Here is a 25,933-nt window from a genome sequence, read left to right as displayed (position 1 = left end):
TGCTTCACAACTGGTACTTTAATTCATGACACTCAAAAAACAAAAAAACCTCCCATGGGGTATTTGCATAAAATGTATTGAAGACTGAATCGTGAAAGGTTTCATTCATCATGCACAGAGCAATTAGCATAGGACGATGGGACCTGCCCAGCTACTCCAAGTGAAGAGTAATCTGTGTTTATCAAACAAGAGACCACCACCAACTATCATTAGTTTTCACTGCATAAACACATGAAAAGTAAATATTCTATTGAATGGAGACAGTGGAATTTGAGCTATGAGGTCAAGAATGGCTAGAACCATCACAGGTTTCATCAGAGTTGGTGCCTCTCTCCTCTTGACACACGAGGGAGATATTCATACATAATCTTTTGATCATTCAATAGTAAGCTAGCTGGATTCATTAACGAATCTTATGTCTGCATGTTCATATAGCTCCAAACCACTTCACACGAAGCTGACACTGATGACACGTACGTACATGTCTGGAAGATCACAGACACCAGTCAAGGGTTCATTCGCAGTCTTTGCCCCTTCCCCGAGACAGGAAGACTGTGTTTTGAATTCTTGCTAAATTTTTTCCAGACTACATTGCACAACTAAGCGATTACACAGGAAATTTTTTTGCTGGTGAAAAGATACAGCTTGGCTAAATAATTGCTCCAAAACTATTTGTCAAATCTTGTATAATTCCAACATGTCTTGTTAAATTGGGTGAGTAGCACTATAAAGGATATGCCAACAGGCATGATGAAATGATTCACCTCCTGGGAAATTTTCACTTCACTGTTGGTGGATGGACTTTTGCTGTTAAGAGTTCAGACCCCTGGTACATTCACACAGAACATTACGGAGCTCGTATAATTTACAACAGAACAGAAACTGCTGACTAAGCCAATAAATATGACTGAGGTACACAGTTGGGTTTTTTACACACATATATTTAGATCATCCACAAGAACACAAATATCACACCATAATGTGAATTACTTGAAATATTTCATCATACAGTAAAAGTGATAGAATTACGCTATTGCAAAAATAAAGGTTAATCGCTCCCCTTATTTTTTGTCATATTTGTACAGGATTTACATTTTATATGAAATAAAATATTGTAACATCTGTATTTTCATATTCATAACAAAATATGATCTCCCATAAGATTTCATTAATTTGAAATTTATTCCATACCAGGCATTATTACTTTGAAATTGCTTTCATACTAGAGTAGGACAGTATATGTTGTTTTACATGAACAATTGGACGTCATATATGAATGAAATTTCAATGAAGTTATATATATATCTTTATAATAAAGCTACATTTGTGCATGGTTTCACCTGATAACATTGTATTCATACATTTTGCGTGGTAATGTCAACACCAGTGTTCCCTCGAACTTTTTTGAGACTGAGCAATTTAAGGAGAAGGGGGAAAAAATGGAAAGGGTGACATGGCGGCAGTGCTTGCTTGGCCGAGGGGTGATAGTTCGGAAGGGGGTATCCCCCCCCCCTTTCTGGCTGAAGGACGGGAGCAAAATAATATGTTTACTGGCAATATGAAACTAACACTTTTTACCTGCTCTTGGATGCTGAATAGAGAGAAATAAAACTCTATGACAACATTTCATTTAATCATTAATTATACTTTATTTGTATATATTTTCTGTTTCATTCTTGATGCTTTGGATAAAAGGTTGCGCAAAACATGAAATTTGACTGCGAGAGCAGATGGAGACCTTGCGCAAGTAGCGAGCAAATAAGCCTTAGCGAGAACACTGGTCAACAGAGTGACAGAGTGTCTATGTTTTACTGTTCTGACATGTCTAATCTTTAGTCTTTGATGTGTATTCTTAAAAGCATCTCAGAGCAGATAACAAGACAAGGAGCCAAGGTGTCAGAAATGTGAAAGTGAGGTGTCGTTAGGATGATGATAATTTACTAGTAGTACATGTATGTGATATTCACAGTGTTTTTATTATGGGTAAGCAGGTAAAATCTACCAGAGTTCTCTAATCATTTTATCAGGGTCCCCTATTAGTGTTTTAGTTAAGGGTGGTAGTAAGCAGGTGAAATCTACTGGAGTTCTCCAACCACTTTAGCAGGTTCCCTACCAGTGTTTTTGTTATTAAAGGGTGGTAGCAAGCAGGTGAAATCTACCAGAGCTACCCTATCACTTTAGCAAGGTTCCCCACCAGTGTTTTTGTTAAGGGTGGTACCAGTAAGTACAAATGTAGGTAAAATCTACCATGGTTCCCTACCAGTGTTTTGGGGGTAGTAGTATATAGGCAAAATCTACCCGAGTTCTCCAGTTATTGTCCCATGGTTCCCTAATTGTTTTTGGGGCGGTGGTATGTAAAATCTACCTGATTTCTCCAATCACTTTACCAGGGTTCCTACCAGTGTTATGTGGTTTTTTTTTGTTGTTTTTTTGTTGGGGGGGGGGGGGGGGGAGGGTATTAGCATACAGGTATTAAAAATCTACCTGAGTTCTCCAGTCACTTTACCAGTTAGACTAACAGTCACTGAGTCAGGTTCATCTTTGTTTGTACTCCAGCTAAAAATCAGCTAAACACAAGCAATTACATAGCATACACACCAACGAATCTTTCAGTCTATATACCAGGGTTTCCCAAACAAATTGATGGTACTATGTATGGAAAACAACAAATGTATGCTAGTTTTACCCGCTTTCCCCTTCCTGTTACTGATCTTCCTCAGCCTTAGTAAAAATACTATGCACAGCATGAATACCTAAACAAGCACCTTTGTGAACCTAGGGTGTATAAAGTTATCACTATGTTTCAATAGACAACACCCATCTCTGCCAGCCTGGAGGCTAGTACTATAGTGACAAAGATACAACCTAATACCTCAAAAGGTCTGCTTGTCATTCATTCTATAGTGATTAATTTTACTGCACTCCACCCCTATTTTTTGAGTTCTGTGATCTCTTAAAGGCTGTCACCACAGCAATGTTACTAATCTTAGATAGATCTCAAAATCCGACTACTAGTAAGTAGGTTATATGTACAGGAACAGTTGGCTGTATGATATGAGGATGTACATGTATTTAGGTCACGTAATAGGGTGGGGGACTATAAATTAGACTCACTTGATAGTGGGCTAAGTCTCTTCAAGCAGTGCTGAGGTAATAACTTTCTTACGGGCAGAACATTTTCACTTTTTAGGAGAAATTTTACAACCACACAAAGTGGTATATTTAGACTGGATTACTGTTATGGAAACTTTTTATTAGCGTGTCAAGTTCAAAGTGTTTGTGTGATATGTCTCCTCAAAGAGACTATTCACTGATGTTATTCCAGAAGGAAAACAACTCTAAAAACTGTTTGGCCGTGAAATTCTTTCATACGATCAGTTTGGCAGACTTCGACAGCAATCAAAGTCAATGAGCCAAAAAAAAAAAAAATCAAATCAAACCATTTGGACTATAGATAAAAAGAGTTGTCGCCATACTTTACACGGGATCATAGTATTCTATTTACAAAGCAACTTAGGATTTATTGTAGTGAAGAACAGTCCCTGCAATTGATGCTGTCAACTACAACTACAGGGCACATCTGAATAGGGCAAAGGTGGCCAAGCTGTATAAAACACAACATTGTTAAGCTGCAGCTACTGATCTGATGAAAGAGACACTACACCTCTGTGTCTATTTCTATCAGCCTTACTCATCAATCAAACACAAAGCCTTGGTCCATTCAAAATCATTTCCTTTCTGAAGATTGCGCATTTTTAGAATAACTTTTTGGTTGTCCACATACATTATTAAATAGCTGGCCATTTTTTTTTGAGAGATTTCTATGCCTCTATTGTGTGTGTGTCAAACATTATATTCAGTGAACGGTTATAAAATTAGACTTGACATTTCACTGGTTAATAGGCAGAAGACTAAGGCATTGAAGTGTCCATGATGGCCTGGATGGCAGGCTATAGAAACCATAAACACAACTTTTAAACCTTGGTGACTAGATCCGGAAGTAGTCATTTCATGGTCGCTTCCCTGAACATCAATGACACTGAAAACTACACTCAATTAATTGATAGTATCCGTTAGAGTAGAACATAAAGGGACAGACAATGTCAAGTCAAGTTCCTCAATAACATCACGCAATCATCACATACACTTAATTTTGGGATGCTAATTTTGATTTAATAATTGGCGGAGAAACTTATTCGACTTCCAAGTACAGTAGAGTGAATACAGTTTGCAGTCAAGAGTTCTAACCGAGTGCCATAAAGCTGTTAACATTTAGGGCCATCTTTGGTATAGCATGCCTTTATTCTTCCACAATTAATCGCACATTTACGCAAGGTCAAGACGTCTCTTTCACTGGGTTGGGTCCTGCGACAACTGTTAAACTCAGAGGATTAGCTTTTAAGCTGTCAATAGCTGTAGTGATTAGGAATGACCTTCATATTGAAGAATTAGGTCAACGGAATGTGACAGAAGGCTATGCACCATACATCTTTAAAATACTACTTTTTTACATGTGTTGAAGTATATCTGTGCAGGTGGCTGACAATCTTCACTGTGGAGATTAGAAGGGAAGGGCCAACAAGTAATTGGGTGGGGTGGGGGGGGTAACTTACCTAATTCTTTACAGACTTTGATGACAGCGTTAAAGACCATAACAGAGAAGTCTACCCTCATGTCAATCTGTTGGAGATCTGGCAATTGGACACGTAAGGTTTTATGCATGGGGGTGAAATGAAGCTTGGCATCAGCCTGTACCCCAAACTGATCCAGTGTCAGTCTGGTTCGTAGCAACCATGTGTTCTTGTCTGGCCACCACAAGGCATGGTCTGACCAATCAATGGCAACATCTAAACAAGAAATAAAAGAGAGAGAAAAATTTAGTATTATTGGAATTATTTACTTTTTTATAATTAAAGACATTGGGTATACTTTGAAGTGGTGTGTGGAAGGCAAGGGAGGCCTATAAATGTAAAAAATCACTCTCCTGTTAACAATGTTATTTGTAAACATTGAATGTTTGACTGTGGCAAAGCACATAAATATTTGGATTAGGAAGGATTACATGTATCTATACTATCTTAACAAAATAAGATTAGCAAAGATTTCAAAAATCATTTGTTTACATGATTCTACCAGCAATTATCAACACAAAGGGTCTTGTTTTGGCTAATAGAGTTTCTTTCAAAGTGAGGTCTTTATTCTGGGCAAATATCTTCATTTTTTTTTTGGGGGGGGGGGGGTTAAGATTCTTGGTGTGAAAATAAATACACATTTTACAAGTAAGCTCAAATCTCTAATTTTGTATAGGTTGTGATGGAAGTTAACCATGTAGGTATTCAACATGTTGAAGTATCAGAATCGCTGTCTGTCTTATTTGTCATCTATCCTTCAGTGTTTTATACTAAGGAATGTTAGAAGGTAAAATCTAGTGGGGGGGGGGGGGAGGTGTTCTTATGTCATTTCATTTTACCTGGGATATCAAACAAAATTACCATAAACTCTATGAGGAAACACTGCCATTTTTACCCCTTTCTCTCTTTCTGTTACCAGGGTTCACCAACCCTTAGCAAAAACACTGTTCTGTATTAAACTGTTGCATACAACATATCTGTGGCTAACAGTTATGTGTATTGTACATATGGCACACACAACACCTGAAGTACAAATAGCACAATTTGAAACTCTGCTGCCCAGCCAGGTAAACCAGTACTCATTTCAGTCAGTAAGAACACTGCACATCCAATTTCACAATCATTACCTAATATGGCATTGGTCCTGCTTTTTAGTCATTCATTTCACTATGTGTAGTAAGTAGATCAACCTGCTCTCCCCCTGTCAATTTTACTGTGGGTCCTCACGGGGAAAAATTACAGAAATCTACACAAGGTTGACCAGATTTACCACTTCTGTTGCCATAGTTTCAAAACATTTGCAAATATACTTACAGGATCCCTTATTTTAATCCTATGTCAGAGGTGCATCTCTTTAATCTAATTTTAACTTAGTTCAGAGTGTTGATCCATAGATAAAGATCACACAGTACAACACAGTCAGATTAGTGGGCTGAGGTTTAATCCCATAACAACTCATAAGTAGGGTCTTTAGATTAACCATGGCACCTACAGACAATCCCACATCATCCAATCATTAGAATTATTTACTTAACTCATCAAGGATTACAGAGTAAAGACATGAGCTTAACAAATCAATCAACACCTTGATAGAAACAATTTCATTTTAGAGAAAGGACTTAACCATGCAGATGATGCAGTGAGAAATCCACACACACTGTCCAGGTGTTTACCCTGTATCAATAACATCACCCACAACATACACCCCTCTGTACACTGTATACAAATATTGCTACTGGTAAATGTACTTGAACAAATGCTACTCCTGAATGATTGTCATAATATACAGTGTGAAATTTCTACAAATGAAAACAATGGATACAGTCCAGATGTTCAAACATTATTTACTTTACTAGCAGCAAAATAATTTTGCCTTGGATTGGATTTTCAACATGATTTACTAATACCCAAACAGTAAACTCTACAATAGACATATCAGGAAACAAATATATCACACCAGTAATGAGAGGCATAAATTGACTGTTGGCTGTTTTTTTTCCATGCCACATCTTACATCAGTTTACATAACATTTTTTTAATAGGCTACACTTGTTCACTTTTCTCAGCTATGTCACATGATTGATGATGTCAAAACAAACAGGTGCACTGTAAGTAACAGAGTTGGAGAAAAGCTTTCACTTGTGTTGTCCCTTCATAACCACACCATTAAGTCTTTGCTTTATATGTTTACAGCGATTCAATTTACCGAGGACAGATTTGATATGGCTGTATGTAGCAACATCTATTATTCAGTCTGCCACCCCCTATGAGATGCTAGTCACGTAGTAGTGATAGTGCCCATCAGACGTTTATATTACAACGTTGTATAGTTCTTGACAATGCAACAGTAAGGGATCAACTCATACAACATGTTGCAGTTCTGAAGTCAGCTTGTTCACAACCATTTTGTTTTACGACACCTCAGCAGTTTTTTAAAGGTCCAATATATATATGTGTAATTCACTAAATGACAACACACCCACTTTTATAAACCCACTGCATCAGTTCATAGTATATGAATAATTACATTAACAAAAGACAATCTGTTTATATTTAATAGCCTGTAAATTTTAATACATGTAGCATTAAATCTACCAGGGTATGTTATATCATGGGTGTGTTGAGTGATGACTAGAGGACATGACCTAGAGTGACTATTCCACCCTTCAGTTCAATGTATGGCACCATACTGGGCAGTACCCTTGAACCTACACATACCACAGCCAGATCATATACTAAACATGACTCTGGAATGACCACGACTACTGGGCATAGCCTCACCCGAAATTCTTTAGGATATTTCAATTTCAAGACTACAACTTCCTACTTTCTTAGAAGATGTTCAAGTGTCTTGTCTTGTCAGTAACATGATAGTCTGTGTGTGTGTGTGATCCATCTCTCATCAGTTCAGGTTGATGTAGTTCCTTAGCTATTACATGTACAAGCTACCGTCCATGTATCATCTTATTAATTTCAATATACTCACTGAGCTGTGGTCTGACTTTTCATTAATTTTCTCCTCATTTGTAGTACTTCACATGCTATCATTTTTTTGCAACAGATGACTAACTACCTTGTAATGAAACCCTACATATTACAAAGAGAAACTACATGTACTCTGAACTAGACAATAACATTAAACATATTCATTAGCATTTTTTCAGCCCAAACTTTAAAAAAAAAAATTCCTATTTTTTTTTTGGGGGGGGGGGGGGGGGTAACATTATATGAAGGCTGACAAATACAAACGCTATTTGTTTTAGGATTTTATAATAGAATCTCGACTTTTCGCACCTTCTAAGCAGCTGCATGCCATTTTCGTTTTATCATGTGGCGCTTTGGTTCTTATATACAATATACAGACAAACAAGTGAACCTGGTTGAGACACAAATAACTACATGTACACTGTCTACTGAACTGCCATATATCAGACTCATGACATGACATACGATTTAATGCACAGTGTAGCGTCTAACTGAAGCACAGTGTTACATGATATTATGACATATTAAAAGACCAGTTCACTCACTGTTATTACATATGAACTTTACATACCAACACACAATATTTGCATCCATAGCTATGTTAAGAGCAAACCCTTACATATCATGTAAGCGCATGTTGGTATCTTTGCCTGATTGTTTCGACATATTGGTAAATGTATCATCAATCATTCAAATTCCGACCAAATTCTTAGAAATTCCCACTTGTCCTTCCTACACGTTTTTTTTTTTTTTTTTTTTTTAAATTCTCTTATCACATCAGACTGGCAAACAAACAGTAACTTTATCTTCTTTCATCCTGATTTCCTAAGGCTTAGAGTGTCAACATACACTTTTGAGAAGGTTACACTGCTATATTTGAACCAATGATTAAGGGAAGTTTACTCAACTCTGCAATGGTTTTCCTTCCTGTAGATGCATTGAACTGTGTGAATTACAGAGCTGCAAATTAAATAATTCAGAACAAAAATACCGAAAAACCATCATTTTCATGATCAGAAAGTCGGTTGACATTTCAGTTCATATTTTATATATAACCTTTCACAGGGCAGTAGTACCAACACTAATCAATCACCCTAAGTGAAATCAAACTGACACACAGAGAAAGCTTACCACTCATGTGTAAGGTGGTGGTGGGCCTCTACCTTTACACACAACTGGACCACGTAATCTTTAATCAACATGAAATCATGATGAATTTAAATGACTTTGAACTTCCTACTGGGAAAGCCAAAACAGGGCAATCACCTCATGCTATCAGAGTTATTATTACACGATAACATTGTGTGGTAGGCTCCCTATGGTGAAATCCCCATGTCCTGAATGCAGGCCTCCAGGGAATTCAGCATCTACAGAAACATTAATCTCAACAAAAAAAATTTCTCCTGCCTAAACAAGTTGATATAGAGGAATCATAGCTGAAACAATGCCAAATTGCGACAATACATGTAAACAAAATATGAAGGGTGTTACACATATGAACAAATATTCATGTACAATTTCTCGACTTGTAACGGAAATCATCACCTGGGGAGTACCAACATGGCCAACCATATCATACACATTAGGAGTAATACGTAATTGTTATTTATGCTTTATACATCTTAAAAATCTTGAAAGACTTTGAAATCTTTGGATAAATTTCACTTCTGGTATTCATTTCACTACATTGCAACAAAAATTGCATATTACTACGGTTCAAAATACAATTTATAAGTTAGAATAGAAGATGGGCGTAATGTATACATGAGTGTACGAGCATATATGATATATACGCTTGAATCAACAGTTTTCAAATTACCAAAGCTATAATTGAAAATGAAATAAGATACACTATTATCATCAATGCATAAAAAAATTATGGGAATATTTGATGACATAGTCAGCATCTAGATATATGTTGCAATGATGAGTGAGGAACAAGGAAGGGTAAGCACAACATTAGCTATGATCGGATACACGTTACGTAGAAACAAATGAGTCATGCACGATGATAATATCAGCCAGTATTGTGTTTCTTTCCGAGACTATTATTAATAACATACAACCATAATGATCCACATAAAAACATATCTCTTTGTTTTTTCCTGTCTCAAAAGAGGAGCTGAAACTGAATTCTAATATGATTTCGAGAACCTTTTATGTACATTTTGGCAAAGAAGCCTACATCACAGTATACTTTGGAAGATATAAAGTATTCTATTACGATTACCGCTTGTACATAGTTTATACCCACGCTCATTTCTTAAATTATCTACATGATTTAATTATCTGCTAATATCAGGATCAAGTACACAATGACTTCTATAATATGAGTACATTACAGTCATGTGATCAGCTGACAAACGCAGAATGATTGATTTCCCAAAGTTCTACTATCATACACATCGCCTATACATTTTACTGGCCCGTGTAATTCATTGCAAGGCAGCTTTTAAATCACATGCAAGACCTGCTTTCTTCCGACATCACTGGGAAAACAAAATCATCTCTGGAGGGAAATGTAAAGTCATATTTCACTGATAATATCCATAGACGATGAAAGGAAACTCCAGGATGTGCTCAGTGTAGCAGAGCTGACTAAATGAGGTCATATCTGGCTGCAGCAAGCACTGCCCCAAACCACATGCTTGACATATTCCCCATACCAACCATATAAAAGATCAGATGTGTCATACAGATGGGACTGACTCCTTGCATTGGTGCGGGGATCCTGCAAAGTTTAAGGTCAAACTTCCTGCTACGGATGTAAGCCTAAACCGTGCAAGTCTTGAAATTGGAGAATAAAGACTTTCTTTTATAATCTTAGACTACTAACAGTTATAGACAAACGTGAGGAGTTGGGGGTTAACTTAGCTCCCACCACCCATACCACACATAGTTTCTGTTTTTTATTATCACACATTTAGTCAAAAATTATACAAGTCCAGCCTTGTAGAAACCCTATAAATTCATCCTTGTATCTAAGTACCTCAATTACTTGAACCATTAGGCCAAAAAAATATATATATCTGGTTCTGGTCAGCACGCGCGTGCCCTGAATACCCTCGCGGCGATCTTTTTTTTTCTGATAATTTTTGCTTTCCCGTTCCTTATTTATTCCTGATATGGAGAACAAGCAGCTGAAATCTACCCTACATGCCAAGACTGCTTAAATACAAAGCCTAAACTGCTTCAAAGAAAAGGGAAGTTTTTCAAGAGATAAATATGATAGAACAGAGTATGTAAAATGTCAAAAAAATGTGTATTTACTTATTTGCAAAAAAAAAAAAAAAATAGAAAAAAAAGAAGAAAAAATCACGTCGTCGCACCACTTTAGAAAGTTTACCCTTACCAGAACCAGATTTTTTTTTTTTTTTTGGCCTACAGTAGATACGTGTAAACCTATTTGTCTTTTTAGAAAAACCCTGGCCCTTCATTCAATAGCTGTACATTTTTAGTAATTATGATCAACAGAGTCAGCATGTCTTCTCATTCACATAAAACAAGATTTTTAAACTGATCAACATCCAGGGGCACAATTTCTTCATTTCAATAACAACATTAATGAGTTTGTTAATACAATATATTAGTGATAATTACCGACTCAATTCAAATCTTTTAAGTGTTTCTTTTTTTTTCAATGGCTTTAATTGTGATGATGAGCCACGAAGACGTGTCTTAATATATTGTCAATGTCAATCCTCCCAAGTGATTCAATTCCTCGCTGACTTTTTATATTTACAATCTTTTCTCAAATCATTGATAGTACTCAGCAATTGTCAAAAAAAAAGCCTACAGAAATGGAACATTGTACAATCTCTTTAAAAGTGAAATTGATGCGTGGAAACTTGATACGTTTGACATGGCCTACCATGCACAGACATAATTCATTATTATATTAGCTTGATGATGACTGATAATCTACAGGACATCTCTGAATTATCTTTTCTTTTGATTAGATAACGAGTCTCTCTCATCAATTTTTTAAACATCTCTTTTGAAAACCTGAAGCAACCATGATATTTTGCTTCCAATTCAACTTGCATCTTTCTGATCTTCAATCAGAAAAGCAATCAAATACACCATCACACTTCAAAATCAACCACACTGATATTTGCTTATCGTGAAGAATTATCAGAGACGTAATTTACACAAAATATGACTATATTATTGATGAATGTATCTCATCATGCATACAACTGATAGGTTTTGATTATTCATATTTTATGCCCCATGGGATTATGAGCAACTGTGGCTCTAAATCACAACCGGAAATTCATTTATTACTTTGGCTTAAAAACCCCTACTTCTTGTCTGCTGTTGCCAAACAAAGTACACAAGTGTACTCTGGTGGTACTAATGGCTGAGTAAATTTTGAAAATATAAAAATAGAAACATACTTTGCATAACTCATCAACAAAACACTCTATTAGAAGTGGGTCAAACATATGAATAATAATTCATAGTACAATTCCAAATATGTTTCCTATTAGTCAACCAGGCAACCATTAATACATTCATGCATTTCCAAACAGTGAATATAATTATTTTTTTCTATTTGCTTTATAACAGTCAATTTTCCCGGAGTTATATATTACCTCGTGAAAATATTTCAGCAGATGAGATGAAATCTGGCCAAAATACCTGTATGTAATTACAGGAGTAATAAAGCTGTCAACTGTGAAGTGGTAACTCATTTTTTGGGGGGTTCTCACTCCATCTGGACCAATATTGAAGGCTCAAAGTATCATACAGAGCAGTAAAAAACAAGTGACATCAATAAAATGTCAAATCAAATTTCAAAAGTTTCAAATATGGCTGTTTATGGAGGATGTCTGTATTTTATTTTAAGTGTGTTCATCTTTCAGATAGGAGTATTGTCTGGACTACGTAACGGTATATACTGGATATGCATGTACAAACACATGAGACTCACGCTTATATTTTATTATGTTCATGACAGTCCAATACACCAAAAAATATTCCATTTTTAGACACTGTATTTTATAGTTGTACGTAATCCATGACTAAAATCCACAAATTCTTAATTATAATAATAATATATCTAATTTTTCCATTGCTGTAAATCAATATAGCAGCCATACTATTTTCATACTTGTATTTCTTGCCGATGTTCATGACATCCTGTTTGAGTCAATATGATTTCATTCCATAGAAGGATACCCCATTTTGTATGCCATACAATTATGACCATATGTGTGTATTTGTATTCACATGAAATCCCACCATAGATCTGCTATCAAAGAAACCTTAGGGACACAGGAACTTCAAATCAACCCATGGCTTAAAAACACTCACATTATCATAATGTCATTCAAGTTTCATTTCTGTGTGTGTGTTAATTTGAACATCACTACAAGATGTCACACCACAGTCCTTCATGTATGCATGTACTATAAACTTTCAAAGTTTGATGCCAATTACATACAAATGTGTGTCCAAATACTAATAAACAAGTCGGGGACGGGTGTTGGCTTGCCTGTTATCCACTGCTAACATTTCAAAAATACCACTTACACAGTATTTGATCCTATACTAGTGAACTATGTGTATAAACTATTATAGTACCCTTTTGTAAATGTCAAAGAGTGCCAGTGTTAGCAATACATATATCACTGACAGTTGAAAGTGGTACCGGATTTCAAACGGCAACATATGTGAGAAAATTACAGGGATTCCCCAAATTAATCAAGTTGCAATTTCAAATATGAGTTCATGTTAAGTTGCGTTCTTCAATACTGTCTTTTCTGAAATCCATGATGTCATGACCTTTCAATGTACTTTTTCTTTGACCTATCGCACTGTATGTGTATTGTGAAGTTTCACTATAATACAAGGAAAATCTGTGCTAACCTATTCCTATAAAAGTTTATCGGTGAGAAAAAAAGAAACAATAGAACCATATTTTCTGAACTTGCAGTATGAAGTTAGAAGTTATCAATATCAGCCATCTTGATTGGTGGGTAGGGACAGAGTAGTCTGGAGGCTATCCATGGTTCCAAATCTCTCAAGATCTCTCTTTTTCAAAGAGTTTTCAAATCTCTAGACTAAGACAGAATGGCCTGCCCCTGGTCTACTAATGCTTCAATCATATAATTTGCAAATAGTGGTTGCTCATGAACAAAACTCTTCACTGAATGAGTGAATCTATGATGTAGTACAAAACAAAATGAGATGCAAGACAGGAGAGCCTGGCAATTCTAGGCAAGGTCAGGGCAATGACAGAGTTAGGGAATATATAGTTTCTCTATTTTGACATCACACCTGCCATATCTAGTCGACATGAAATACATATGTGGCCATCTGAACAAACACAGATTATCACAAATATAATTGCTTTGTTTGATGACTCATACACTATCTCTGTGGTTTAATCACGATATCAGTGTGTGTGTGTCTCTGATACTCTGGGTTGGATTTCTCATACAGGGACATTAAAATGGAATATAATCCAACCTTTCAAGTTACAGTGCAATCCAAGGGTAACTACATAAACTATGGGTAGGGCCACCGCCATGTACATTGTTATGAATATGAAATTAAAACAGATGGGGTTACTACTTTGGTAACTGTCTTTTCCATGATATAATATTCAACTTCCGTAGCCATACCTACCATCACTGTACGTCATGAAGCAAGTATGCTAACTGTTCAAGTCTCAAGGTACAGGAGTAGCTCAGTTGTATGGTTTTTAAAAAGTAAAGTCCTTATACTTTAGGATCAAACAGACCAGTTTACACATCACTACCTAAATCAAACAAACCAGCCTTATCTATTCTCATATCCTATCTTCTGTCATCAAACAGCTCTGATTGATGCAATAACATATTAACCTATGCTTGCCAATTACAGCTTCACCCAATGTAATGAGGACTGGTCAGGGAAGACCAAGATCTACTGGCCATCTCAGATGTAAGTTACTCTTGGTACATAACACTATCATGAACTTTCAATGTCCCCTATCCACCACGATTCAGACACAGAAACTGACGTTAAATTTATGATTTAGTTTCAGTCCGGGTAGAAAGATGACCGTTTGACAATAAATTATTATTTACTAGTATTGCTGAAGCAAACACAATGTGCCAAAAAGAGATATACCCAAATTTTACGACTTTACCTGCTCAAGTAGGGTAACATTTAATCTGTTAGTAATGTTAAGCACCCGGGTCATAATTCTTTCTCTCTCTTTTTTTTATGTGTAAATTCCTAATGTAATGTTCATTCATATTGAAGAAGTCTGGAATGTGTCCGTACTTGTTTTGTTTCAATTATGGATACCCATATATCAGTATTTTTGTGTGTTTCAGGACAGTTATCATACCATACACTGACACATGTTGATACTTCTAGTATTCAAAACCTATGAATTTGCTTTAAATAAAAGCAACAAATCTTAAATTAAGTAACATAGCAACACAATGATATGAACAGCTTGTAAGTACTCTGTATATTTCATGATGCAATGTTGTTCCTTTTCCTTTTTCCAATCTTCAATTTCCTACTTGTATTGGGTCCTTATGTCTATTATATAGCTTTTTCAAAAGAAAGACTGTTGCACCTGGTAAAATAACGATACACTAACAAGCCTTGCAAAAGTTGCATGGATTCCGTGCAATGTGTCTTGAACTTCATGCACACCAAATCAATTATTTATGTGTATTCTAATCTATTTATAATAAAGTCCCCGATAATTAAAATACCTGTGTGGTATGCCACAAACTGCATACAACCTTGAGGTCAATATGGCACCTAGTGAGCACTCATTAATCCTCTAAGTAGATACTTGATTACAGAGGACACACAATCATTTGCATCATTTCAGTGGGGCTCATTTTATCGAATTTCAACAATTTAAACCCCTTCTGAATAGCCGATAAAAAACCAAAACAAGACGAAAACACAAGAAAACCACGGGTGATTCCACTGGCTGTAAACTACTCCATACATCACTGGACCATGCAATGCAGTGTTGTGGAAAATCAGTGACAAAGAACAGCTAAGCTGCAAAATAAACTGACTTGTCCAAACAAATAGTACATAGCCAGTGTACACATATTACTATGTACTTATGAATGTAGCTGTATATAGGCCAAGGTAAGTTATTCTTGGCCAACTCTTAGCAACCTGAGATTTCCATTCAAGTATCTCATCTCCAATCGTATAAATTCAACCAACAGGAACACCCCTTCTTCCTGATATTTTCTTTTCTTTAAAAGATACATTGTCAAGCAGCTTTATTGATGTCAAGTCTTTTGTCAGCCATTTTTACTAAACCACAACAAATTGTACACAACAAAGGCTGCAACCTGGATGCAGGCACGTATGCGATGATATAACGATAGACACATACTGAGTACATCTGTGAAGGACCCTTGATAAGAGAAAAAGTGGTGAATTACAGACATGTACAGACTGGGACCAACTATGTTGGTGGGTCTTCTGTCTCATTCAATTGCTACATGCTATGTTATATAACTTAATCATGCCCTTGCTTCAGTTTATCTACTTCGATATGTCATGTTGAAATTGAGAGAGAGTAACACATGCCCTACAGCACTTTTCTAGAGACGTTGCATTATCTATAATTTATAAAGAATCAACAATGCTGAATTCATTCAAAGAATGTACCACACGATACTGATAGTCTCCAAATAATTGTTGTTCCAACTAAACTTGTTGACAATGTGTCTTAATTCATATCACTGTGCACAGCTTGGATTTAATTTGTTATGAAAAAAAGGCATTTGAGTGGAAATCTGGTAATTCCTACTGTGGTAAGCACACGCAGGAATGTTAGTGCTATAAACTTGTGTCTAGCAAATTCAAATATTGCATACCATGTAACATATGCAAAGCAGTTTCCAAATATTCATTTTTTTGAATTCATTGGGATGCAAATGTCATCAATGTGTGAATGCATTGATTGTTTGCAGTTATTGTTGTTTACATAACACAAAAAACATCATGTATTATAATGCAAGAGTTTGAAATTCCATATCCTGTAGTCTGACTTTCATGATATACATGCCTATTAAACATAAATGTTCTCTTTGTGGATCTTGTGAGGAATACAGATGTACACCATTTTCCCCTCTAGACAGACATTTGACAATGGCCAATTGCCAATTTTGTTGTAATTACCCCATTTCAAATGCATCATTCCTTAATCATATTATTCATTAATAGCACTGGTTATTAAATGTAATTAAAAGAGAAAATAATGTCTCGATTGACAGACAATTTACATGTTAATTAGTCATTCATCTTTTTTAAAGGAGAATTTTCAAACGATGTTTTTATTCAATATTTATTAATTCATTACCAGAACTTCATACATGGCCATCTGTACAGCATAAGTGAATTCAATTTCTTCAACACAGCTAACCAAGTCAGATATTTTCTGGATAGCTTTTCCAGAGGTGCCACACAGCCTGACCTTTGACCTGTGCAGCCATCTTGTTTGCTTCTTCAGCTATTCATCTTGTAAACACTTTGCATGCTTCTTTGGAAGTTGTTTGGTCTATGAACTCAAAATGCCACATATATCAACATCTGAAGACCACATTGTACCCAGTTAACCCTAACACAGACCATGAGAACTCCTTAAAATGCAGTAAAACAGTGATGAAATGTCACAAGGAGACAATTCTTGACGTCGCTACCAGTCATAGAATTTCTAGTAGGTTTCTTTCACGAGATGAGCAAATGAAACTGTTTACATGATAATACTTACATGTATCTTCGGCTGAAAAACGTGATCACTTGAAATGACTATAATTTTACGACAATCTTTTATTACTTCTGACATTTACTCATTGAAGTACGTACAGGTTTTTTAAAATTAAAATCTAGTGAAAGGCATTTGATGAAGCGGTGCATGATCTCAGCAATTTTGGAATTTTGTCTATAAAGTAGTTCACTACAGTGTACTAAATATAGCGTGGTGACTAGACCCAACAAAGCAGTGTCCAATACAACAGTCAGAGATGTTGTTTTATTGTATTAACAATATGGCAGACAACTCAATTAAGAGGAAATGCTTAAAAATTGATTGAATTAGCATGGTTTTTTGTCTGCACAAAGTTATGCCACGGAAGAATGAACACACTGTAATGATTCTCTTTTTTAACCTGCCGGTGGTGGAAAAAAAAAAAGACACAAACCATCTCATTAATCAAGCCATTGTTAGTTACCTTTTGGATTGATGACATCCCTGCTAATAAACTTTTCTTGTACATGTTTTTTTTTCTTCCGGATGCACACCTGAGTTTAAACCACTTTGCTTTTTTTTTTAAATCAAATGGGCTCAAAGAGAAACACTATTACATCCACTGCAAAGGTCAAAAACCCAATGCCTAAATGGGTCGCTCTGTTAAAACGTATCACATATTGAAAAGAAACGATGCGTCAGTAAAAAGGCTTTTAGAGCAATATAAGGTAGGTCACTGGCTGGAGTGATTCTTTGTGGTCACTCAGCTAGAACAGTGAACAGTGAACTAATTCTAGGCTGATTACATAGCTATGTGCATCCCTAAACAACTACGCCTTGTCTAATAATCCTCCCCAGAATCAAATCTACAAAGGCCATGTTCAAGTCACTCATGCCGCTCTCACAGCATCAAAGAACTTGGCTAATGAATGACAATTGGAAGGCAAGTGCTTCATTCATTCATTCATTCATTCATTCATCCACTCACTCATTATAGTTGATGCAAATTCCCACAATGATTAGTACATACAGACACCTCCATGTCAATTTAGTGTACTGTATTCCAGATACATCATTACGTACATAATACAAGAACTTGACAATTTTTTTCAACTAAATTGTACATTGCCAATACAAATTGAGACTGTGATTGTACATGATGTACAGGACTTGAATGATGGTTTATTCATCTATAAAAATCACAATATGAATTGCCCTGTGAGTCTAGACACTGCCATCATGCATTCACTATCTTACAAAGTGAGTCTTTTGTAATACAACATGGAGATATAACACTTCCCTTTTCATTCATCGAATAGTAACGCTTCACTCATACAAACTCAAAATATGATGTATTTTCACAATATACTGCACTGTTTATAAAACCTGATCTGTCCTTCGTTTTTTTGTTTTGTTTTGTTTTGTTTTAAATATTGACAACCTTGCTGGTTTCCTTCTACCTCATTACCCTTCATAGTGTATTTTGGAGATGACTTCCAAATGTCAATGACAGTCATGCATGAATATTCACATCAACTGTTATTCATTTGGCTCAATTAGTCCCATTTAACCAAAGTATCAACACACAGTTGGAGCTTCTTCCTACGCAAAGTTTGCTTAAACAAATGATTATTTATTCAATGTCTTATTTGCTGAGCAGAGTAGTAATTCATTAGGGAAATTATGCCTAATCAGCAAAACATACACACACCACCAGGACAATTTATAACCAACAGAGGCTGTCTATACAAAAGAAAGAATCGTACAATCATGCAATGCTTATATTATCTACACATCACCACAGACCACTCCGCAGACACCACAAATTTGTGAAGATACCATTTTTGCATGCACATGAATGCAGGTTTTCTCTGGTCAAAGGTGAAACTGTTTGACCTATGACCTGTACACTTCCTGAGTATCTCAGCCTGCAAGGTATACTTGAAACCACAAGTTCCATTGTAAATTATCTCAAGAAAGAAATCTAAGCTGTGGAACTGGAAGTATGTGGGCCATGGTGTGAGTAATATGTCTAGAATTGTGAAATAGCAGACAACATGCACACCTTTATACAGACACTGTGATTTAATATCTTGCCTCAACACAATGTAGAGTTGATCTTTTTACAAACAAGCCACACTTCCCAGTAGTCAATTGACATGTAAAGGCCATGTGTATATTATGTTTTGGAGTAGCAACATGTGTGATGATGGCATGGAACTCAACCAGTATTATAAATATTATACCATTTTTACATGTCCCACTGTTCAAGTTCTTTTCAACATGAACACTTAAAAAATGTACACAATATCTAACTAGAATACAAGAAACACTTACTGATATTTGCATTATCAGTAATTTCAGTTTATGGCCTTTGAATACCCTGATAAGATGCAAGTAAGTTCATGATTCCATACTGCATTCTACAGGTTCAAGTAATTTCCTAGACAGTGCCTCCAGATGAAGACCAGGTCCTAGATCAACATGTCATCACTATCCATTACACTAGAAATGTACAATCTCAATACGGTGGTATTTGGCAAGTAGAGTACACCAATCTTTAACTGGTAAATCGTCTATTCACTTCTCTTTGTCAGTCAATCTAAATATGCATAAACTTACTTGCTATCATCAAGTACTGAGGTCTACCTCCAGCCTACAATAGCATAGTGGGCTCCACCCTACCATTTCTAAATAAATAAACAATGTTTCTTTTGTTTTGCAAATTCCCTGTGATTTTATTGTTATTATGATATCAGGAGCACACTGAATATAAATGTTATAAATGGTGACTATCGATTGGAAATAGAAATTTATATCTGATGAACATATGCTGGATAAATATCACTTTGTTACTGACATTTAGAGTCATCCTTTCACTTCTAGCTGACTTCAGTAGTTTTGATTATCAATCTCAGTGGCACCATTTCTCATGCTTATACCATATACCATCTAATAATGTTATATTGTGATTTAATGCCTAGCTACTATTATTATTCATTTTTTTTTATGCAAACAAATATAATACACTCAGAGTGACTCTAAATTTAAGAGCTTGCTACTCAGAGATCAGCTGTACTAAAAATCTGGGGTCATGACACCTCCATCATCAAGCCCTTGCTCAGCAATTATGGTACAATACACAGGGAAGGAAGGATGTGAGATAATCATACATGTAAGTCAGTAGTGAGGCCAACTAAAGTGTATAGCCTTCACAAGCACTTGTTAAAAAAAAACACCACATCAAAGGTTCAAAAGGGAAGTCTCATGGTCATACTTAAACCACATTTCAAAATAAAAATATTCAAAGTTTAAGGATTGCCTTGACTTCTGAACTGTGTACGTACATATAGACATGTAGACATTTTCTCTGTTTTCCCCCACATACAAACACTATAGATATACGTGGTAAAGCCTAGAAATATAATCCAGAATGAGATTTTGTTGGTACTTTACCATCATCTGTTCAAGTGTTGAACACGTCACTCACACAACGAAGAAAACAGTGATGGTGAAAATAGAAATGGTATTCCAATAATACCAACTTTATGCCATCAAATTTGAACACTGGCCCCCAGAAATTCTCTTTGATGCAATGCGATTATTTTTCTTATTTCTTCATTCTCTACTAATATTACTTTCAGTTGATAACTGGCAGCACCCCTCGTGGCTGAAATTTGATCATTGTGAGAGGCATAGACCCAAGTGCCTTCAAATGAAAGTATCCGCTATCACCTTCTAACACTGAGATACTTCATCCTTCAAACAGCTGCAAACTTTTATATTTTTTTTTTCATTTTAAAAATCACCATGAATTTTTTAGCAAACATTCTTTACATTACAACAAGCAGTGACCGAGGTCTGCATTCATGAGCAAGTCGTTTGAAATGGCGTAGGCGATTTTCTCCCGCGAGTATATGTCTCAATCTGCGTATCATGTATCTATTGATTTCATTTCATACGGATTATTCACTGCTGGTTGGTATCTATCCATCGGATGATAAATGGAAACAGTATAGACAACAAACTGGAGACTGCTCTTCATCAATTCTATCCCATCAAGAGTTCAACACACACACACATGGCATCAATCATCTAAGTAGCTCCTTAGTACCAAGACAAGATGTATTTCGAAGAACCAGACATCATTAGGAACATTTCTGAACAATGCGATCATGTTTACGTTTGTAAATCTTTAATAGAAATACAGGATGTATTACCTCAATCATACAAATGTACATATCACCTTGACCGCTGTGACACAGGTTGCCCTTTAGACAGCGATATGACCATGGATCATTGCCATAAAAAATACCCATAAATTGAACACACCCGGTCGACATCACAAATCACACATACCAATATTTTTGACAAATATGGGATACCTTGTCCATTGATCCTACCTGTATCAGTGTATGCAAAAACTTGTCCATCCTACCAGTATACCAAAACAGATATTATGTTTATCTAGCAACTTAACTTGCAGTATGTACTTCACTGAATCTTGAAATCTTTTGTACAAATAAAATGAAATGGCAATACATGTGTGTGTGTGTGTGAACCCTGACACTAAGCTGAACTATGGTGCAATAAACACACACCTGGAAACCAGCTGTCTAATGTACACCTGTAAGCTGTAACACATGTTTTTTTTCTGGTCACTCAAATTTGTAGAGAGAAAAGGAACCTTGTTTCCTTTATCTAAATTCTGCTATTCTCAATAAAACTAAAAGCTGTGTTTTTTTCTACATAAAATTCAAATTTTAGGGGTTTTTTTAAAACAAATTACTCAGAAATACACCAGCGCTCACACTACTTTAACTAGCTTTTGTTATATTTGTGATAATTTCATTGATATGGATTTAACGATCTAACTGACTACAGAGAAGATGACAGTTAGGGGCTTACAAAATGGCAGATAATGAGGACATCAGGAGAGTGGATGATTTATCTCACTTGTCATCTCTTCCATCTGCTCAATAAACAACCTGTTTACTTGGAAATTGCTCTTCTATTCTGATTATCGCTTTTCTCTAGAATTGATCAACTTGGGTGATATAACATACATAAACTATTTATGTCATAATATCCTGGTCTACAGATACACTCTCTTCTTACACGGAATGCAGATGTGCGCTACAACTATTTCAATTATTCCATCCATTATCCATATGATATATAATCCTCAGTATATATTATATATACGACATGTAGTTATTTTAGTTTCATCACTTTCGCTTTCCATTTCATTAACATAAGTAATTACACATTGATCACAGAAACACCCACGTCAAAAGCCTTGCCATCTGCAGTAATATATATTGCATCAGCAATGAACCCCAACCCCACCCCACCAATCATTCACTCTCATCCTAACTGATGTAGTAAATTGTCCTTTAAAAAATGTAAATGAACTCTGAAATTGATTGACATTAAGACAATGAACTATAATCAAATTACAGTACACAGATGATTGACTTACACGGCAATGATGAATTTGACAATTGGAATTTGTGTCCATATATTATAAATAAATATATCCGAAGAATGATGATGACACAGAGCATGGTCTTGCCAAGTGTTTGATGCATGTAAATTCATGGCACAGGAGGGGGGGGGGGGGGGGAACAACGATGACGACGACATCAGTTTACAAACACCAGAGTCCTTACTTTGTGAAATGAATCACCAGATTTCCGCTGTCCTATAATCTTAGCTCATATCCAGCAGTTTTTATCAAATATCATTCATATGATATGGGCATGTATACATCATGACCAATTTCCTTTTTGCTAGGTTGGTGCTCCATCCAGTCACCAACCCACAAAGGGGAGGCACATTACACAATTCTCTCTCTCTCTGGAAAGTGGCTATCATCTGTTTGTAATTATTTTGTAAATCTATCTCCGTTTACAGTCCTTTCCTAATTAATGGTGTTATTTTAGTACAATATTGGTCTCTCTGTAATACTTCACATTTTAATGACAAGTAAGATTTCAATGAACTTTTGACTATTAAAATACCACCCTGATACAGATGTTTATACAGACCCAATCCAAACACTAACAATACCATTCAATTTTTCTATCCACTCTTTTCCTGAAAAGAAAACATGTGCTAGCGGGTAGATCTAAGCCTTTTTTTTCTCTTTTCTTGTCATGTTGTTTTGGTCAGATACAGAATCAGGTCACACAAACTTCAACAGTGCTAGTATTTTGAAATACTAAAACTTGTAAAAGTATACACTCACATGAACTTCACAAGAATGTTGAATACAAAAGACACTGTTCTGGTATTTGCCCATGACTGTGAAATTTGATCATTTCGATGCATTGTGAACACTTGTGGTCGACAAATGGGGTGGTATTCAGCTCAAGATTCAACTGTACTATTTGAATTGTATTATGTGAACCATAGCAGCACTTCTTTTGTTGCTAATTCTTTATCTCAAAGTTTAGATTTGACACTCTTCCTGAAAGTCTGCTATTGTGATATGCGGATACAACTATGAAAACACTTGAAGCCTCTTTGCATTATTATATACTAGTATATTTCAAGATGGCCCCATATATGAACACAGACATGCATTCACTAGTAGGGCTGAAGACTACCTGTGCACCTGGTAGTAAAACCACTATTTCACAGCAAAAATCTACATAATTAGGCAAATGAATTAAGATACACAGTAAAGCCATAGTGATAACCATATTTAGTATATCTCCAATCAACACACACTTTTGTGATGTTCCAAAGTACAGACTGTATTTCCATTAATACACTTGATTATCAGTCAGACGTTTCCTTCCCACTAAATTCTGTCCATCTGTTGATAATCTCCTAGTGTGATTATGTGTTAGGGATGGAGACTTAACTTTTATTAGTCATTCCATCTTTGAAGTCCAAGCACATACAGTTAGTGTCTATAAATGATCAAATACCCACTTGTAGATTTCAACATGGTCAGTTTACACTGACCTGCTTATATATATATTAGTAACTGTTGCCTGGCAACTTTCTTCATCTATATTCCACATTTCTCAAGGGATAGCAGAAATGACTAGACTTTGTAAAATGGTGATTTTGAGAGGCCTACACATCACTGTAATTTTTACAATGTATAGCACTGTTCACAGAAATTCCAGCAAGTGTTCAGATATTACATAAGATTACGAACTCATTTTCGTCAGCCCTTTTTTGATCATTTATATACAAGTATGCAGTAATTGTGAATTGCTGAATTGTTCAACTTCTTCAATGGTGACTTCCTCCAGACATCCCTACGTGACTTACATTGACTAGCATACAATGTAGCCGTTCTGTACTTACCATTGTCACAATAGAATTACAACAGAACAGAGCATTTGTCAAATTTTAATAAAATTACGAGTATTTTTTTTTGAAAGCCGGTGACAAAGTGGCATGTTTTGCGTCATGAAGGACTTAATGTAACAATGTTTTGATTGTTGTACTCTCTGCAATGTTTTTGACCCCTCCCCGTACGTACGATTATAAATATTACCGGCTAAAAATGTAACTAAATAATTTACTACGTACCCATATCTTCCACGAGTTGTAACATCAGTCCTCCAATGTGAACATCTCCTCTAACTCTCAACATTCTCTCTGTTTGCAGATCTGTCACATAAATACAGAGTTCCCATGAGCCGTCGGCATATTTGCCGTCCGGCAACTTGAACATGTGTGAGTCCATTTTGGAGTCCAACCACTCGATACAAAAAAGTACTTGAGTTGAGTGATCTACGTTGGCGAGTCTTTTCAGCACAGATAGATAACTGAATTACACAAACGTCATATGAAATAATAACAAAGAAACGCCAGAGCACTGTTATTTCCGATCACAAGTCTCAAGATCAAAAACTGTTCTAAAACACAGTTCCTCGATTTAGTAATATTACATGTACGGCGGACGTAATATTACGTAGTACAAAACCAAACACTCAACTTCCGCCCTTCTGATGACACCAACAATGACAAACTCGATGTTCCGTTCGTACAGACGTATCGACCGATCAACTTATCGGCTTGGTTATTGTTCAAGCCACGTAATGTAGTCACTCCAGTTCCCCCGACTCCGGTATATAACGCGACCGCTGGCTGCGTTGGAATAAAATCAATCGACTATAAACCTTCCTTACACCGAGGATATCGCCCCCGGTTCAAAGTTGACCCAATTACACAGAAAAGTGAGCGAGCGAAGATTGAGACAACCCCACGGTTGGATTTTTAAGCATACAGCACACGATACATCTACGAGCCACCAATCGATCCTAGTCTCTCAAAAAAAGCATGGCGGAAGTCTGTTATAGTTCCATGTTAGCATGGGCGTTTCAATCTAAGGAATTTTTCGTCACAACCTCAGTGCACGCATAGGGTCAATTTCCATCTGCCATCGCCCACAATCGACGGAGTATCATGTATACCGCAGCCTTTTTTGGCAATAACCCCATCGATTACCGACGCTATAAAAAAGAACTCATGTGATTGGTCATCTCACTTGTACTGATTAGCGTAGTTTGTTAGGTCCAGAGTAATTTATTGGTGCTCACAAAGTATTTCTATCAAT

At 36.0% G+C, this 25,933-nt stretch overlaps 1 protein-coding gene across 1 annotated transcript in view; it reads right to left on the bottom strand.

The window, feature by feature from the left end:
- Nucleotides 1-25,830, bottom strand: part of LOC144453641 (fermitin family homolog 2-like) — a 36,210-nt gene extending 10,380 nt beyond the window's left edge. The window contains exons 1-2 of the mRNA XM_078144969.1: nucleotides 24,904-25,830; nucleotides 4,614-4,847 (exon numbers count right to left, since the gene is read on the bottom strand). Coding sequence (XP_078001095.1) covers nucleotides 4,614-4,847; nucleotides 24,904-25,060 — 391 coding nt within the window. The 5' untranslated portion in view covers nucleotides 25,061-25,830. The remainder of the gene's footprint in view (nucleotides 1-4,613; nucleotides 4,848-24,903) is intronic.
- Between the last annotated feature and the right edge of the window lie 103 nt (nucleotides 25,831-25,933).

The sequence above is a fragment of the Glandiceps talaboti genome, chromosome 2, assembly GCF_964340395.1.
Source record: "Glandiceps talaboti chromosome 2, keGlaTala1.1, whole genome shotgun sequence".
NCBI classification, from domain to species: domain Eukaryota; kingdom Metazoa; phylum Hemichordata; class Enteropneusta; family Spengelidae; genus Glandiceps; species Glandiceps talaboti.
Note: the sequence above shows the minus strand (reverse complement) of the source record. Positions and strands in the feature narration are given on the sequence as shown.